This window comes from Cicer arietinum, chromosome 6, assembly GCF_000331145.2.
Source record: "Cicer arietinum cultivar CDC Frontier isolate Library 1 chromosome 6, Cicar.CDCFrontier_v2.0, whole genome shotgun sequence".
Lineage (NCBI taxonomy): Eukaryota > Viridiplantae > Streptophyta > Magnoliopsida > Fabales > Fabaceae > Cicer > Cicer arietinum.
The window spans coordinates 33,283,478-33,301,815 of record NC_021165.2 but is presented as its reverse complement, the minus strand read 5'-3'; the positions used below and the strand labels follow the sequence as shown (position 1 = coordinate 33,301,815).

Below are 18,338 nucleotides of genomic sequence, written 5' to 3'. Positions count from 1 at the left end.
GCCCCCCACACTAAAGGTCCCCTAAAATTTTGTGGGCTTAGTGGGCCTATAGGCGCACTTATTTAAAAAAAAAATTGATTTTTTTTTTCAAGAAATAAAATTTTTCGATTTTTTCACCGATAAATTTTTTTTTATTTTTTTTGATAAAAAGTTTTCGATTTTTTTCTATAAAAATTTCTGATTTTTTTTCGATAAAAAATTTTTGATTTTTTTTATATAAATGATTTATCTTTTAATAAATTTTTTTTCTCACAAAATTATTTAAGAAAAAAAATATTTTTTAATTTTTTTTGAATAAAATAAATTTTGAAATCTTTTTTTAAAAAAATCTCAAAATTAACAAAATATTGGGGGCTATAAGCCCCTAGAGCCCCATGAAATAATGGGATTAAATTTTACAAAAATTAATTTTATAGGGGCTTAATATTAATTGTTTTTAAAAAAAAAATTTGAGGGGCCCTGGTGTTGGGGTTTATTTGACAGCTCTACCCGTGAACACACTAACACCGGCGCGCGACAAGATTTTGACTTTAACAACTCATTTTGGTTTTGATGAAACCTAATTTGTTTCATTTGAGTTGGGTTTCATGTTTGCAGAAGAATTTTTTGTTGAAAGTTCACATCTTTCAAAAGTTCAAGTAAAATCTATCACCAGGTGTGCACTCTTTCTCTTTCACATTGCTCACACAAACCATTGAATCAATCTCCAACCACAATTTCACAGAACCCCAATGGCCCACTTTTTAAAAATTCGATTTTTTTCGAGTTCACATACGCTCAAAATGGTTCCTTTTTCAACTCAACAAATGGGTTTTGCTTCAATTGCTGATACCCTTTATACCCATTTGCATGAAAACAATGGAATCAACATTGAGAATTCATTGTCTAAGAAAAAGCCCAAATTGGACTCTCAATGTGTTATTCAAGTTCTTAGTAAGTGTTGTCCTAAACAATCTCAATTGGGTGTTAGGTTTTTCATATGGGCTGGATTTCAATCTGGGTATAGGCATAGTGGTTTCGTGTATAAGAAAGCTTGTAACTTGCTTGGGATTGATAAGAATCCTGAGGTTATTTGTAATTTGATTAAGTCTTATGAGTCTGAAGGGTGTGTCGTTAACGTTAACATGTTTAGGGAGGTTTTGAAGTTGTGTAAAGAGGCTCAACTTGCTGATTTGGGTTTGTGGGTGTTGAGGAAAATGGTGGATTTTAACTTGCAACCGGATACCGTTATGTATAATATAGTTATAAGATTATTTAGTCAGAAGGGTGATGTTGAAATGGCTGAGAAGTTGATGAGGGAGATGAGTTTGAATGATATTTGTCCTGATTTGATTACATATATGACTATGATTGAGGGGTTTTGTAATGCGGGTCGATTGGAGGATGCTTATAACATGCTCAAGGTTATGAGAGTTCACGGTTGTTCACCGAATTTGGTTGTTTTATCGGCTATTTTGGATGGGTTTTGTAGGTGTGGATCAATGGAAAAGGCATTGGAATTGTTGGATGAAATGGAGAAAGGCGGTGATTGTTGTCCTAATGTTGTTACTTATACGTCTTTGATTCAAGGTTTCTGTAAGAGAGGTAAGTGGACGGAAGCATTGGGTATTCTTGATAGAATGAGAGCTTTTGGGTGTTTTGCTAATCACGTTACTGTTTTTACTTTGATTGAGAGCCTTTGTATTGAAGGTCGTGTAGAAGAAGCTTACAAGTTGGTTGATAAATTTGTGGTGGAGCATGGTGTCTCCCGCGGTGATTCTTACAGTTCACTAGTGATTTCTTTGATAAGGATTAAGAAACTTGAGGAAGCAGAGAAACTCTTCAAGGAAATGCTTGATGGTGAAATCAAACCCGATACTTTGGCGTCTAGCCTTTTGCTAAAGGAGTTTTGTTTGAAGGATAGGGTACTTGATGGATTCTACTTGCTTGATGCAATTGAGAATAAAGGATTCTTGTCTTCCATTGACTCTGATATTTATTCTATTCTTTTAGTTGGCCTTTGTCGAGAAAACCACTTGATGGAAGCCACAAAGCTTGCCACAATAATGCTCAAGAAAGGAGTTTCTCTTCGGCCTCCATACCGAGATAGTGCAATTGATGTCCTAAATAAATATGGAGAAAAAGGTATCGTGAACCAGTTGACTGGTATACATCAGGAACTTTGATGATAGTGTTATGAAAGAGGTCGCATTCGTTCTTTATCAGCTACATCTGTTCATTAAGTTTACTTTGTGTAACCTCGGTTTATTTCATCATTAGTAGTTTTGTTTTGCTTCTTGAGAACAGTGTGCTTGCACTTGTCTCTTTTGCTAAGTCTTTTCATAGCTGTAAAAACATTAGATTTGGGTTAATTATGATAACTTCTAGACATTTATACAAATTGATGAAATCTTTGTAGCAGTATATATTTCGATTGAAGAATAAAATAATTGAAATATTTTTGTACATTTTTCGTTCTGTGTGCTTTTGTTAGCCTACCAGTGTTGTTAAATAACCACTATAGTGATACTATAGCGCTATTGCATAGTGGGATTTGGAAAAAATGCTACAAAATCCGATACGCTATGACTGCTCCGCTACTACTGCAATAGCGACTGCTATTCCCATAGCGGCAATCGCGGAAATAACAAAAATAACGGAAAAAAGGAGTTTTATGTTTTTTTTTAATGATAAAACTAAAAAAGAAGCATGTGACCACTTCAAAAAAACTTAAAAAGAATAACTGAAGAGAAGTGTTGTTGTGGATTGAGTCTAGTGAGTTCTTTCTCATGTAACAGAGCTACGTTTTTTCAGTTTCTTTTTTCTTCTGTTCCTCAGTTTTTTTTTATTTCTCCCTTTCTTTCACCTCTTTTTCTCTGTTTTATTTTGGTTTATCTCATTTCTTTTATTTTTTTTCTTTCTTCTCTTCTAAGTTTTTTTGGTTTCTTTCATCTATGTACTAATATTTATTTATTTTCCTAATTATTTCCTTTCCATTCTCTTCCCCAATTTAATTTATTTCTTCTGTTCCTCTGTGATTCTTTCATCCCTGTGTTTTTTTATTTATTATTTCATCCCTTCTAGTTAGTATTATGTCACTTTTCCTTTTAATTTATGTTTATGCAGCTTTTTTTTTTTTTTTATCTGTATGCATCATTAATTTATTTATATATAATTGATTTATTTCAACTGCTAAACGGCTTTCGCTATTTTCCCTCAATGCTATCCACTATTTCTCATAGCAGATTTTTGGTTTTTTCGTTATTTTCCGCAATCCGCTATGGATAACACTGTTGCCTACTGACAATTCATTTTATAATTTTGTTTCGTTAGCCTTTGACACTTGATCTGATACTTCAACAGATTGTGTGAAAGATTGGTCTCAAAGGTTTCTCTTAAGAGATATTTTTGATGAGACTTCCTTATAAGTTATAACACTGTAAACATGGAAATTTTTATTTTTTATAAAACTTTAAGTGAAACTGATCCATATTACTGCTGTCTACTCTCCATTGAATTTCATAACTATATACAATCATGTCTCTATTTAGCTAGCACTAGACGTGATACTTGATTAAGAACCTCAAAGATTATTAGGATGCAATTTTGGAGTTTTAACATGAGACAGGTCTATTAAGGCCCTCTATACCAAATTATGCTTGTTGGAATATATGCTCTAATGATCCCCTTTCTGCATAAACTGGTCTACCTATACTTGTTATGTAAATATAAATATTTTATTCCTTATATTCCAAGTAGGACAAACTTCATGACGTTTGAAATTCTTGAACTATAGAACTGTTTAGTTTGGAATGTCCAACATTGCATAAAATCTAAATCAAGTATTTTTGGTTCCTCATAACTAGAATAAAAATGAGTACCACATAAGCGGCCTTGATAGCAAGTTGATACTTAGGTCCTGTTTAGTTTGTGAAAACATTGTGTTTTCATTTTCTAAAATGTGTGTTCATTTTATCTTGATGGGAGACTCTTGAAGTAAACAATTTTCAGATGAAATGCTAGTTAATGGATATGCATATTTAGAAATAATGAAAACAATTCTTTTGACATTTTCATTGTTTCTAGAAATGTAGACAATTATTCCCTTCAAAATGTCTCTTACCTCCATATTAATTAATGAGTAAAATGAAGACAAATTTTAGAAAATGAAAATAGGAAATGTTTTAATAAAGTAAATGGCCCTTAGTTGTTGAAAGCTTGATCCAAAGTAGCATTTATCTGTACTTCCATTTATATCAGAGTACTCAATGCTTGCAAGCTGCCGTAGTTCTGTTAATGTATTACTGTGCTAAAGATTGTAAATATGATAGAGAGAGCTTTTCTGTAATCCATGGCTTCCAATCTTGTGTTCCCATGCCCTTCCTCGCCATCTCTGATGAGGTAACCTTGTTGTTTTGTTTAATTAACCTGTTTTCACCATCAGATAGTTGTTATATTCTGTTTTCTGCTTATGAATTTCTATGATTATGATTTAGCTTATTTTATTTGTGTAGTTTATTTTATTTTCAATATAATGCGCATGTTTTGTATTCTATTTGCCTTTGATGCGGACTAAGGTAGGTAGATCACGGCCATATAAGGCCTTGAACGGGGTCATTCCTGCACTAGTGTGGTGAGACATATTATACCCAAATTCAACCAATGGAAGTGCTGAAGACCATTTCGAAGGAGTGTGAAATGTCAAGCAGCGCAAATACACCTCAAGGCATTTATTTAAAGCTTAAGATTGCTGTCTGTTTGATTATGATAAGCCGATTTCATTGCCAACGTCGTACCCTGCAACTTAAATGAGTGTTTCCAGAGAGCACTGGTGAACACCTTGTCCCAGTCCGACACAGTGGATGCAGGCAGGCATACCATGAAGCTTAACCACATGATTCATAATTTTTTTTGCCACTTTTCTGCTGTCATTAATTAGTTTTCAAAGGAAAGAAATGACCATATTTGATGAGGCGATCAATCACTACCATATCATTATGAAACCATTAGAGTTCGGAGACTCATAATGAAGTCCATCGCAATATCTTCCCAAACTTGCATTGGAAGGGGTAGTGGAGACAACAGCCCTGCAGGTAAAGCTGCTGTGGTTTTGGCCTGCTGACTAACAACACATTGTTGAATAAATTGGTGAACATCTTTGTGCAAATTAGGCTAGAAAAATTGAGCTGCGATCTGAGCAATTGTATGTGTGATTCCTGAGTGTCCACCTACCGGGGAAGCATGGAATTCAGTCAAAACATGTTGTACAAGAGAGCTGTCTGCAGGTAACACAATCCTCTTTTTCCAAAACAATAAGCCATCCGAAGAGAAGTAAAGTGGGTTAGGACATGAATGGGATGCACATTGTTGTAGCAAAGCATTAAGTTGGACATTGTTGCGTAATTCTTATTTCAAAGCAGTCAGAAAGTCACATTGGTGTTCAGACCAAGCTTATACTCAACAGTGAAGTCAAACCCAATGAACTTATGTAACCAAGCTTGTTGTTCTGGAGTTTGAAGGGTTTGATCAAGTAAAGCTTTGAAGCTCTTTTGGTAGATGCAAATAATAAATTTATGACCCAAGAGATAATGACGGAACTTTGTTAATGTTGAATGAGAGAAAATAAGAGAGACATATGGTGTAAATGCGTGCTTGAACTACACAACAAAGTTAATTTTATATAGGCTCAAGGCAATAAATACAAAAGTAAATATATGAGATATTATCCTTATTTACATGATATGATATGCATTAAATACAAATATCATAAATGTATTTTCAACATTCCCCCTTAAGCTGGAGTATATAAATCATATGCAACAAACTTGTTACATATATAACTAATTCGATGACCTTTCAAGGATTTAGTGAAGACATCTGCCAGTTGATCATTAGAATTAACAAAACTAGTGGTGATGTTACTTGATTTAATCTTGTCCCTCACAAAGTGACATTATATCTCAATATGCTTAGGCCTCTCATGAAAAATTGGATTATAGGAAATATGCAATGCTTCTTGATTATCACAAATTAATGTCATCTGTGTTGCTTCTTCAAACCGAAACTCTTTGAGTAGCTGTTTCAACCAAATGAGCTTACAAGTCACTAATGCCATAACCTTGTATTCAACTTAAACTTGCAACCACACTTTGTTTCTTACTCCTCCAGGATATTAAGTTTCCTCCAACAAGCACACAATACCTATAAGGGGATCGCCCATCAATGGGTGAGCCTGCCCAATCGACATTTGAATAACCAACTATTTGAGTATGCCCTCTGTTTTCATAAATTAGACCTTTTCCTAGAGCACATTTAATGTAATTCAAGATATGTATCACAACATCCCAATGTTCTGGGCAATGATAGTTTAAGAATTGGATCACCACACTGACTGCAAAAGAAATGTCTAGACTAGTGATTGTGAAGTAGTTTAATTTACAAACCAATCTTTTGTATCTCCTTAAATCTAAAAAGGGCTTTCCCTTATTAGGTAGAAGTTTGACATTTGGACCCATAAGAATATCAAACGACTTAACATTCAATACTTTTGTCTCTTCAAGGATATCCACGACATATTTTCTTTGTGAAATTACTAAGCCATCCTTAGATTGAGCTACCTCCATAGCCAAGAAGTAATAGAGCTTGCCAAGAGCTTTAGTTTGAAATTGACGACATAAATGTTATTTCAACTGGAGTATACCCTGCTGATCAATACCAATTATGACAATATCATCTACATAGACAATCAAGTAAATGCACTTTTAAGTTGAGTGGTGATAAAACACAACGATTGGCTTCGATTTGAATGACACCAAATCGTTGTACTACTGTGCTAAATTTGCCAAACAAGCTCGAGGAGACTCTTTAAGACCATAAAGAGGCATGTGAAGTCGACAAACCATGGTAGAGGACCCCCCGAGCAATAAACCCAAATGGTTGCCCTCAAGGCCACCATCCAAAAATGCATTTTTAATTCAAGTTGGTGTAGAGATTAATGTTTGATGGTTGCAATCGAGTGGAGTCTAACAAAGGGCATCTTAGCCACATGGGAGAAAGTATCACTGTAATCGAGGCCAAAGATTTGAGTGTACCCCTTTGCCAGCAAACGAGCTTTAAACTGATCAGTTTTACCATAAAGACCAACCTTTACTGTATAAAGCTAACGACATCCTACTAAAGACTTTCCAGACGGTAAAAGAACCAAATCCCATGTACCACTACTCTAAAGTGCGCATATGTCATCAATCATTGCTTGCCTGGACTATGGGTGGGATAAAGCTTCACTTGAAGATTTTGGAATAGAAACCGAATACAAGGAAGACAAGGAAGATTTTGCTACTCGCACCCCTCACATTAGTACCCACACTCCTCAAATTTCTAAAAAAACCAAAATACCAAAAATGCCTTTTGATATTTATAATATTTTTTAACTTCATTTCTCCATTCATCACCATTCTTAACATCTCATATTTCACATAAAAAATCACCATATCTCACCAACCCTAACTCATAATCATTCAAAACTCACATCACTCTCTCATAACCTACACCTTATCAGTTTCCTCTTCACATTGTGGTTAAAGTGACCTAAAAAGGTATGTTTGTTGGTTTGTTTTTGAGTTTGATTTTTTTTTCTTTCTAAATCTAGGAATTGTACATGAACTCAAAATGTACGCAATCTTAATCTCAAAATGTATGCAATCTTAATTCACGTAAACGTATGTGGTTTAAAATTGCGTAATCAATGAGGTTTGAAAATAAAAAATCTCAGGATGTACATAATCTTAATTCACGTAAACGTATGTGGTTTAAGATGCATAATCAATGGAGTTTGAAAATTAAAACATATACATGAACTCAATTTCATGTAAGTTTACGTGAACTGAGTTCACGTACGTTTACTAGAATTCAGTTTACGTAGACGTACATGAAATCAGTTCACGTAAACCTACGTGAAATTGAGTTCACATATTCGTTAAGCAAAATACTGAAATTTTTTTGTTCCTTTCTAAATGCAGATAAATAGACCAAGGGAGAAACAACAATGACGAAATGCATGAAGGTTTGGAACCTGATTTTGAGGATATGGATGATGGTTTGGAACGTGATTTCGACAAAATGTATGATGATTTTGATGCAATGAATGATGGTGTTGAACCTGAAATTGAAGACGCTATGAACCTGTTATGGTTGATTTGACTGATGTGTTTAGCACTGGCATGATGTTTGATATGCGAGATGATTTATTGAAATGAGCTAGAAATGCTGGAAGGGAAAATGAAATTGTCGTTGTCATTTTTAAATTCGAAACTACGACAGCACGACCAAGAACAAAGACAAAATTAATTTTTGGTTGTGAAAGAAGTGGTAAATATAGACCTTCGAAGAATCTTAAATCTACGAAGAGTACTTGGAGTAGAAAATGTGAATGCCCATTTAGATTGAGAGGTACACCATCAAGTGTTGGTGAAGGATGATATCTGCATGTAATATGTTGTGTCCATAACCACAAACTAGCCTAAAAACTGACTGATCATGCTTTCTTAGGCCGATTGTCCCAGGAAGAGAAAGTTGTACTTGATGATATGACGAAGAACATGATCAAACTAAGAAACATATTGATGACACTATAGGATCATAATGTTAAAAGTTTGACGACAATAAAACAAGTTTACAATGCACGTCAAACATATCGTTCACGACTTATAGGTAATAGAAAATAAATGCAACATATTTTGATATTGATGGAACACGACAAATACGTCTATTGATATAGGAAGGTAGAGGGTTCAGATGAGTTGAGGGACATATTTTGGGCTAGTCCAAACGCTATCACTCTTGTAAATAATTTTCAGATAATATTGATTATGGATAACACATACAAGAGATGTATGTATCAAATGCCATTACTTGAAATTATTGGTGTTACATCTACTGAAATGATATTTTGTGGGATTTGTGTATCTACTGTCTGAACGTGCTGATAATTTTACGTGGGCACTACAAATGTTGAAAGAACATATTACAAGTGGTGAAGTTGAAGTAATCGCTAGAGACTTTGCTTTGATGAACGCAATCAATATTTTTTTCCAAAAGCAATCAATTTATTATGTTTGTTTCATTATGCAAAAATGTTAAAGCAAAGTGCAAGATGACTGTTTTTCCAAAAAAGAAGCAGATGCAAATAATGGAGGCATGAGAGGCTCTTGTTTGCAGTTATGATGAGGCTCAGTACTACAAGAAATTGACTATCTTTGAATGAATTTGTAGTAGCTCTTCTATCTTTAATGATTATGTACATGACTAGTGGTTAATTCGTCACAAGGAAAGAATTGTCGAGGCGTGAACAAATAGAGTTATGCACTTTGGAAACACTACAACACAAAGGGTTGAGTTGTCGGACTGGAGTTTGAAAAGAATATTACAAGACAACATTTGTGATATATGCAGTGTTTGGGAAACCATCAATAGCATGATTGTATTACAACACAGTAAGATAATAACATCATTTGAAAAGAGCATAATCAAAAGGTTCATCGACATAGTAACAGATTGTATGCCAATTTCCACGATGTTGTGTCCAAAAATACAATAGATCACATTGCGACAGAGTTAGGTCGCTTGAAGTATGTAAATATAGATAAGTCTGAATGTCGTTGCACAATTAGGAGAACACATGGTCTACCTTGTGCATGTTAAATAGCCAGGTATAGTATGATCCCTGTTCCATTCTGTTAGACGCTGCTATTCATATTTGGTGGACTAAATTAATTTTTCATGATGATGGATTGGGTAAACCTTCAGAACTATCTGTGAAACATGAAATAGAAAAGATAGTGAAAAAGTTTGATGAACTTGATGTACTTGGACAAATTGACTTAAAGGTAAATTACGAGAGATCGTGTATCCATCAACTACGTCGATGTGTCCACCTGTAGACAAGGTTAAAACAAAGGGTGCACCCAAAAAAGGCAAAAGTAAGGTATCAAAATAAAATAAATCAACCAAGCGTGATCTATCTTGGTGGGAGTATGTGGATGCAATTGTTCGATTCACTGGTACAAATGCATGTAGTATTGTAACATCTAATAAAGTACAACAACTTCGATCATCTGTCAAAAAGCTCACACCTCGACCATCAGACAACAAGGTTCAACAACTGAGACTTCTTATCTTCAACGATTGGTTGCCGGTTGAAATTCATAAATTCATAAATGACATTATTGACGTTGGCGAGGATGGTAATTGTGGATATCGTGCAATTGCAGCTTTACTTTGAATGAGTGAGAACTCTAGGGCATTCATTCGTCAAGAGTGTGTCATAGAGTTTCAAAAGTTCGTGTCTCATTATGAGATAATATGTGGTTGACAAAATTTTGTTCAACAACTTATACATAGTGTGTTTGTTGAACAAGTTACAACTTTGGATAATTAGATGACACTTCTAGAAATGTGATATGTGATTGCTTCAACATTTAACTTGGTTTTCGTCGCATTATCACTTAACCAATCGCAAACATTTTTTCCACTTAGAAGTCCACCACCAACATCTATGTCAGATCATCGTATGATACTTATTGCATTTGTTAAAAACTGTCATTTTATGCAGATATTAATTGTTTATTTAATTTTTCTACTTAGAACTGTGAAGTTGTTAATGTCATATTTAATAAATTATTGATTTTAACAGGTTTACTTAAAGTCAAATTCTTCTATATCACCAACAAGTAATTTGTAGAGAAAATATTGCACTGAAGAAGCACGACAGTGATAATTTATTTACAATGATTGCATGCAACATTGGTTGAAGATATTTTCATGCAGTATAGATGAATATGTTGTAAACTGAAAAGTAAATTAGATGAATATATTGTAAACGTATTGTGATATTTAACTTAATATTGTAAACATATTGGATGAATATATTGTCTAGATTAAAAATATTGCGATTTTTATAAGCTGTCAAATCAGTACTTCACAAAATATTCCAAAATTATTACAAATCCACCATATTCCAAAAGTATTACCAAAATATACCATATCCAAAAAAAAAAACTCAAATATTACATATCCAAAATATACCAAAATATGACCTATCTAAAATATTTCAAAATATTCTAAATAAATCCTAAGTCCGTCTATTTTTCCTACGATATGGTACTATGTTAGTCCAATCTCTACTGCCACCCCTCTAATTTCGTAGCATACAAATTAACTCATTAACGATTGCCATGCCATTAGGTAATATCGGTTGCCGACCAATAAGCTCTTCAACAATTTGTATTGCTCGATGCTGCAATAAAAAATAAATTAAATATGAATAGTTAAAATAAATTAAATATGACTAAATAAAATATGACTAATTAATATACCGTTACGTCAACTGCTTCATCGGCGGGATCAGCGCCATCAGCTGCATGAGTGGCATCAGCTTCATGATTGGTAGGTTCTGGATCGCCTGCATGAGCGACAAGTTTTTCGTGGATTGGTTCTCTACGAATGATGTATAGATGAGAAATTATGCGAGACCATTCCATGTAATCATTCAAGCAGACTACATGTCCATGCACAACTGCGCCAACATCCACTACATGCACAACGTATTGCGTAAACATAATGTCTATTTCATCTGGTATGGTCGTCTGACCTGCTACCTCTAACGGTGACCCGTGAATGGTTTGGACATGACCGTATTGACGCAATACCCTATTTGGCAGATGAGCATACATCTTCGGACCCCAACGTATCGACCCAAAGAATAAAGAAACCTTTTCAAGAGGTCGCTTCACTCGATGTTCCTCATATGGTGTCCAACAGATCATCTACATCAATCTCGTCAAGAACTTTTCTAAATGGAAGAACCAAACCCTTATCCCTTTTTGGCTTCCATCTAAGTGCTATAGGGTAGTCTTCAACATAACTAGGAGAAAGTCTACAATAATCTCTACATAATGTAGAAAAATGCTCATAGACTCACACATGCATATATATAATAACATATGGTTAGTTTAGAATCATTAATAATATAAATTATAAACACAATAAACAACCATACAATTTACCTGTAAAAGTGTCAGATACCCTGAAACAATTCCTGTATGATATATGTTGGCTTCTCGAAGATTGTCATATAGGTAAGCAAGAGAAGTTGCACCCCATGCATATCCCCCACAAGAATTGAGGTCTCAAAAGCAATCAAAATAGGAAACACTAATTGGGTAGACACTTTTATCGCTTAACAGTGTGCAGCCGACCAAAAACAAAAGAAATGTCTTCACAACCATATGCCAATGCAACTCAAGTAACCAACTATACCGAACTGTGGTTGCCCGTGTGACATTAAATTCTGCATAAGCAACATCGTGACTAACTCCAAGAAGCTCTGCCAATATATGTGCATTGTCGTCCTTGTTAAACACATTAACACTGAAGAATGCACTGGTGATGGGGATATGCAGCAGAGAAGACACATCGTCCAAAGTAATCGTCATCTCCCCAATTGGGAGATGGAAGCTATTGGTGTCACGATGCCACCTCTCTACGAATGCAGAAATGATTCATTTGTCGATCATTTGATAGCTGCATTTTAGCAAAGAGTACAGTCATGAGCTTTTAACCAGTTGCTCAACCTCTTCGTGTTCAATAAAAACTTCTTTTAACTTTTTACCGTTGCTAAACACCCTTAAATCCTCATGATCCTTAAATTAATTAAGTGAAAAAATAAAAGTTAAAAAATATAATTTAACTTAGTTTGATTGAGAAAATTACCACGCTATCCTAAAGTCGAGTCGCCACACGATCGTCGAATATCCTAAGGACAAAACTATCAACTGAACCACCAGGATATCCATCATCCCATGGTGGTCCATCTATGTCATCTGGTTGAGCTTCATCATGTTGTCGCTGTAGTCATCGTCATTATGCCTCTGGAGAAGCAGTTGGCCTAACACGACGATCCTCCATATTAGAAGTACCCTATTTAAGTATAACACGACCCTCTCTATCAGTAAACATAGTGTGCATCATATCTGCAAAACAAAAATAATAATAAAAATCAAAACAACAAGCCTACATGAACTCACTTCACGTACGTGAACTCATTGTCAAACATTTACGTGAACTCAGTTCACGTAGGTGAACCCATTTTCAAACTCAAAAACATATGTGAATTAAGTTCACGAACCATGTTCGCGAAATGAGTTCACGTAGGGTATACGTGAATTCAGTTCACGTACGTGGTATCATTATGTCTTACGTGAACTTATATCACGTACACCCTACGTGAACTCATTTCACGAACATGGTTCGTGAACTGAGTTCAGGTACGTTACTAGGTTTTTGAAAATTGTTTCACGTACGTGAAATGAGTTCATGAATGTTTATGGGTTTTTGATAATGGGTTTGCGTACGTGAATTGAGTTCACGTATGTTTCTGGGTTTAGGGCAGCGAATGTTTTCATGATCGTCAAAAATAGAAACTTGATTTTAAGTTTTCAGACATTGCATTCATAAACAAAAACAAAAACAAAAAAACATAAAACAAAAACATAAACAAAACAACTAAAACAACGGTTGATGCTTACTTGATTCACAATAGTGATACTTGATTGATGATTAATGATGCTTACTTGATGAAGATGGTTGATGATGATTGATGAAGACGGTTGATTATGATTGAAGAAAATGAAGAAGATGTTGAATGAAGATGATGAAGATAGAATGAAGAGGAAGAAGATTGAAATAAAGGGAAGGGCATTTGGGAATTTTGGTTTTTAAAAATATTTAAGGGGTGTGGATAGTAAAATAGGGGGTGTTGATAGCAAAATTGTAAAGACAATGGTAATTCAAATCAATGTAATGAGGGGATGGGGTATGAGTAGGACGTATACCTTTATGAATATAAATGGGAATATTAAGGGTTGGATTTGGTAAAGGAGGTGGCGGTGAAAGAGCATATGGAATGACTTCAGTATTAGGAATAAGTGTATGGACATGTACAACTGATGGTGGTTAACAACGAAGGTATGTTTGAAGAGGTTATACAATTAAAGGATCCATAAGAGGAGTCTTAAGTGGGACAATAGGAGGGTCCATTGGAGGTGTCTCAAGTGGAACATACGTAATAAGCTCTAGCGGTAAAAAACAAGTGAAACAGGCTTTGGTAGATTCACAAGAATGGTTGCAGACAAAGGGTCAGGTAGCAACTCATAATATGTAGCATGCTTACAAAATGTGACATCATCTGATATGAGATATCGTCGAATAGTAGGAGAATACAACAAGGATAACATTTTTGTGACCGATGACAACCAAGAAAGACACATTTTAAGGATCCAGTTGAATGTTTGTCAAGATCAGACGTGAGATTGTGGATAAAACATGTAGACCTAAAAATTGAGAGGAAATGAGTGAAAATGATTATGAGGGAAGGTGATCTAGCGAGTGACTTTGTTATCAAGGATAGATGAAGGCATGTGATTTACAGATAGCACGCTGTTAGAACATCGTCCCAAAAACGAGATGGTACATTACCATGAAGAATGAGAGTACGATTATATTCAATAAGATGTCGATTTTGGTGTTTGGCTATCCCATTTTATTGAGGTGTATGAGCACATGATGTTTGATGAAGAATGCTATTAGAAGCCATAAAATTTTGAAATTGATGGGATAGATATTCACGGGCATTGTTATCGTGTAAAGTGTGAACAGACACACCAAATAGAGTTTTAATTTCCATATAAAATTGCTCAAAAATAGAAAAGATTTCAGAACTATTTTTCATTAAAAATAACCACGTACAACGGAAGAAATCATCAATAAATAAAATAAAATATCTAGTCTCAAGAATAGAAATCGTGCGAGAAGGACCCAAACATCTGAGTTAACTAAAGCATACAGAGGCGAAGCTCGTTTATTGGCTCGATTAGGGAAATGATTACATATGTGTTTCTATAACTAACATGACACACAATATAAGCTAGATAATTTGAAAATATTATATACTAACTATTGAAGTTTGGGAAGATTCGAATGACCTTATTGACCATGTATAGTGTAAGACTCATTGCCAATTATCTAGAATATGACAACTGAATCGATAAACCTTAATAAAAACAGAGACAAATAATAATGAATAATAAATTAGAATCATCAAACATGAAAATTACATTCATGAATATAGTTTACAACTTATTTAATAGATTCAAAAAATGCTCCATGAAAATAAATTACAAACGTCTGATTACATCATATAAATAAAAAACATCAAATTCTAATTCCAACAAATATGGAATTGATTTTCTGATGCAAAATCTGTATCTCATATTCCTCCAGCTGCTAATAAAAAATAAAGGGGCGAAATGAAAAATCTCAGTGAGCTCTAAAAATACAAGGGGGTAGTTTCAAAACAATTATTTCATAAATATACATATATCATGAAAACATTATGCATCTTATGCTAAAGCTCTTAACTTCAATTTTCATAAAATCGAGGATACATGACCAGAGGGACTTGTATCAGAGCAACATGATCAGAGGAACTTGCAGCATGATTTGAGGCAACTCTGATCAAAGGCAACATTATCGAAGGAACTTGGATCAAACACAACATGATCAGAGGCAACTCTTATGAGAGTCAACATGATCCGAGGAACTTGGATCAGAGGCATAATGATCAGGAGAAAGAGATAATGGAAAACAGTAGAGGCAAAATGAAAGGATAAAATCATGAGCAAGGTAGAAGAAGAAAAATCATAGGCAAAGTTGAAGAGTATTATCAGAGGCAAAATAGAAGCATTTCACCAGAGGTAGAAGTAATTTTCCAAAGGCAAAATACTTGGAATCATAAAACAACTAACAAAGGCAAATACAAAATGAGAAATCAGAGGCATAAATACTTAGAGTTGAGAAATGGCATCAGAGGCAACATATAAGTAAATCATCAGAGGCAGAATGCCCAAAATCATGAGTTGGGAATCAGAGACCACAATAAAGAGGAACGTTAGAGGCAAGAAACAGAGAAGGCACTAGGGGAGTACATATTAGTTCCCATTGTAAGCTACACATCTAAACAATCCGTAATCGTACTTTTTCTACATTCCTAACTAACTTATCAACATAATCATCACAAAATTAAAATAAGAATATGCATGATAATTAAACACAGTTTTTGGTGCATATTTCACAAACACAATGCTTAAAAGTTCTATTTCCTCACCTTCTCTGATTTTTTTTTTCTAACCCCTTTTCTCCTAGAACAATTTCACCTGTAAATGAAAAACTTTAAATTAGCTTTACCCACAACCCCTCATGCTAAAATAATTTAATGTAAATAACTTACTAAAATGGCACTAAAGAAGAAGATTATGATCCAAAATAGCTCTGAGCTCCTCTTGAAGATGGGTTCCCTACTTCACTGATTTGAGTCAATTCGCAAGGATGAAGAGACAAATTTCCTTATGCAAGGCTACTGAGCAGCTTTAGGGGACTTTAGTGAACTTATACTCTTGGAAGATTTGGAAGAGAAGGAAAATGGAGGATTTGGAAGATAAGGTGAACAATAACAATAGGGTTATCCTTCCGACTGGTTATGGGAAGGAGAAAGGGAAAGATGAGAGAATCATTGAATATTTTTCCCAGAAGAATAAAAATCAGGGAAAGAAAGAAATTCTACTTTTTTCCCCTCATACATTTTCTATATTACCTTTTTGTCCATTCCTATTTTAATTAAAATTCTTTATTCCTAAATTAATGTACGAATACTTTGACTATCCCTTTATTTTTGACATATTTTAATTAAATGGGTTATTACATATAGTAAGAGGAAAATTTGTGGTAATTCACACCTTTGATAGGTTTGAGAGATAATAGAGGTCATTAGACCCACATCTAACACCAATTTGTCGTCCTGAAATTCGACCATGCAAAGTAACTTTGCAATTAGTAAAGGTGACAAGACAATCATGAGAACGAGTCAATCAAACTGATAAAAATTAAATTAAATGGGCATCTAGACCCATAAAGGACAAATTTAACTGATAGAGAAGGAACAATTTGGACAGTGTCAATCTCTTGCAAATGTGTTACAAAACCATTGGTTGAGACTATTGATAACTCTTAGAAATAAGAGTTACCTACCAAATTTGAATACTAATTTGTTTGTCTTTTAAGTAAAAGTTATTAGAATTTTAGCTTTAAATTTAGGATTTTTGTCTTTTAATTCTGATGTCATTTATTGTCTTTTAGAAAAATTAGTGATTAGTGTGTGATTTTATAGGTAAAAGATTTCAAAAATTGTCCCAGAATCAATGCTATAGGAAATTGTTACAACAAGATGCGCAATATATTGATGAGCAAAGCAAACATATTGTGTGAGTTCCAGATGCATCCAATATTCATTCAAAGGTTCTAAGATACCTTATGTATTAGGAGGTGTTAAAAGGAAGGACAATTGGACCAAAAATATATCTTTTAAACTAAATGACAAAAGTAGAGGTGCAAGGAAGAGACATAAAGCTAGTTGTGCGATAAAAGTGAGACAAGAATTGAATTAATGGTAGAATGAATCATACTTAAAAATCAGAACCCTAGTCGTCATTCCCATTTCCTATCATCATCTACCATTGAATTTTTTTATGAACGATTATTGCTCAAAGAACGAAACTTGGAAACAAATGGAAGGATGAGCTGCCATAGCTACCGCATAAAGATTATGTTTTCAACTTTGATTCTTCATTTTTGTAATTATTTAAGTTACAATATTATATCCACTATTTTATATTATTTTCATGTTTGAACAAAAGCCAATTATGAGCTTTCAAGTTAAGGATTTATGAAGTATTGAATGATATTTGTGATTTAATATGTTTATAGTGTAACGCCCCGTTTTTCAAAGCGAGGGTGTATTTTTTTTTCAAAAGAAATTAAACTAAAACAGAGAAATAAACGAGGAAATGCCTTTGGATAAATAATTGAGTCATTATAATTTACAAGCAACGGAAAAGTTTCTCCAAATATAAATCCAAAGCATTTACACAACAACAAATGGTACATGGAACCCATTCAATTAAGATGTCAAATTGACAATATTAGTATAAGTATAGTTTTCCAAATTAAAATACTCCAACCCAAAAAGAAGGACGTCTAGTCCCTATACATCAACCTAATTTGATCATCCTACCAAAAAACTATACACCCTGAGTGATCTCCACGCGCCCCGTGAGATCCTCCTAACGTAGCTGCAGTCAAGCGTTCCCATCTCCATTCACGTCCGTCGGGTACGAACCGGTAGGATCGTCCCGACTCTCATCTGAGGGCAAAGCCCAGATTTCCACAATAATTGTAAAGGGTCACCAACC

The 18,338-nt window shown here is 34.3% G+C and overlaps 1 protein-coding gene across 1 annotated transcript; it reads left to right on the top strand.

Moving 5' to 3' along the window:
• The first annotated feature begins 477 nt into the window (after positions 1-477).
• LOC101507069 (pentatricopeptide repeat-containing protein At5g47360) lies at positions 478-2,447 on the top strand. The gene has a single exon (XM_004515578.4). It carries the CDS (start codon positions 732-734, stop codon positions 2,163-2,165), a length of 1,434 nt encoding a protein of 477 aa, XP_004515635.1. The 5' UTR covers positions 478-731; the 3' UTR covers positions 2,166-2,447.
• The last annotated feature ends 15,891 nt before the right edge of the window (positions 2,448-18,338 follow it).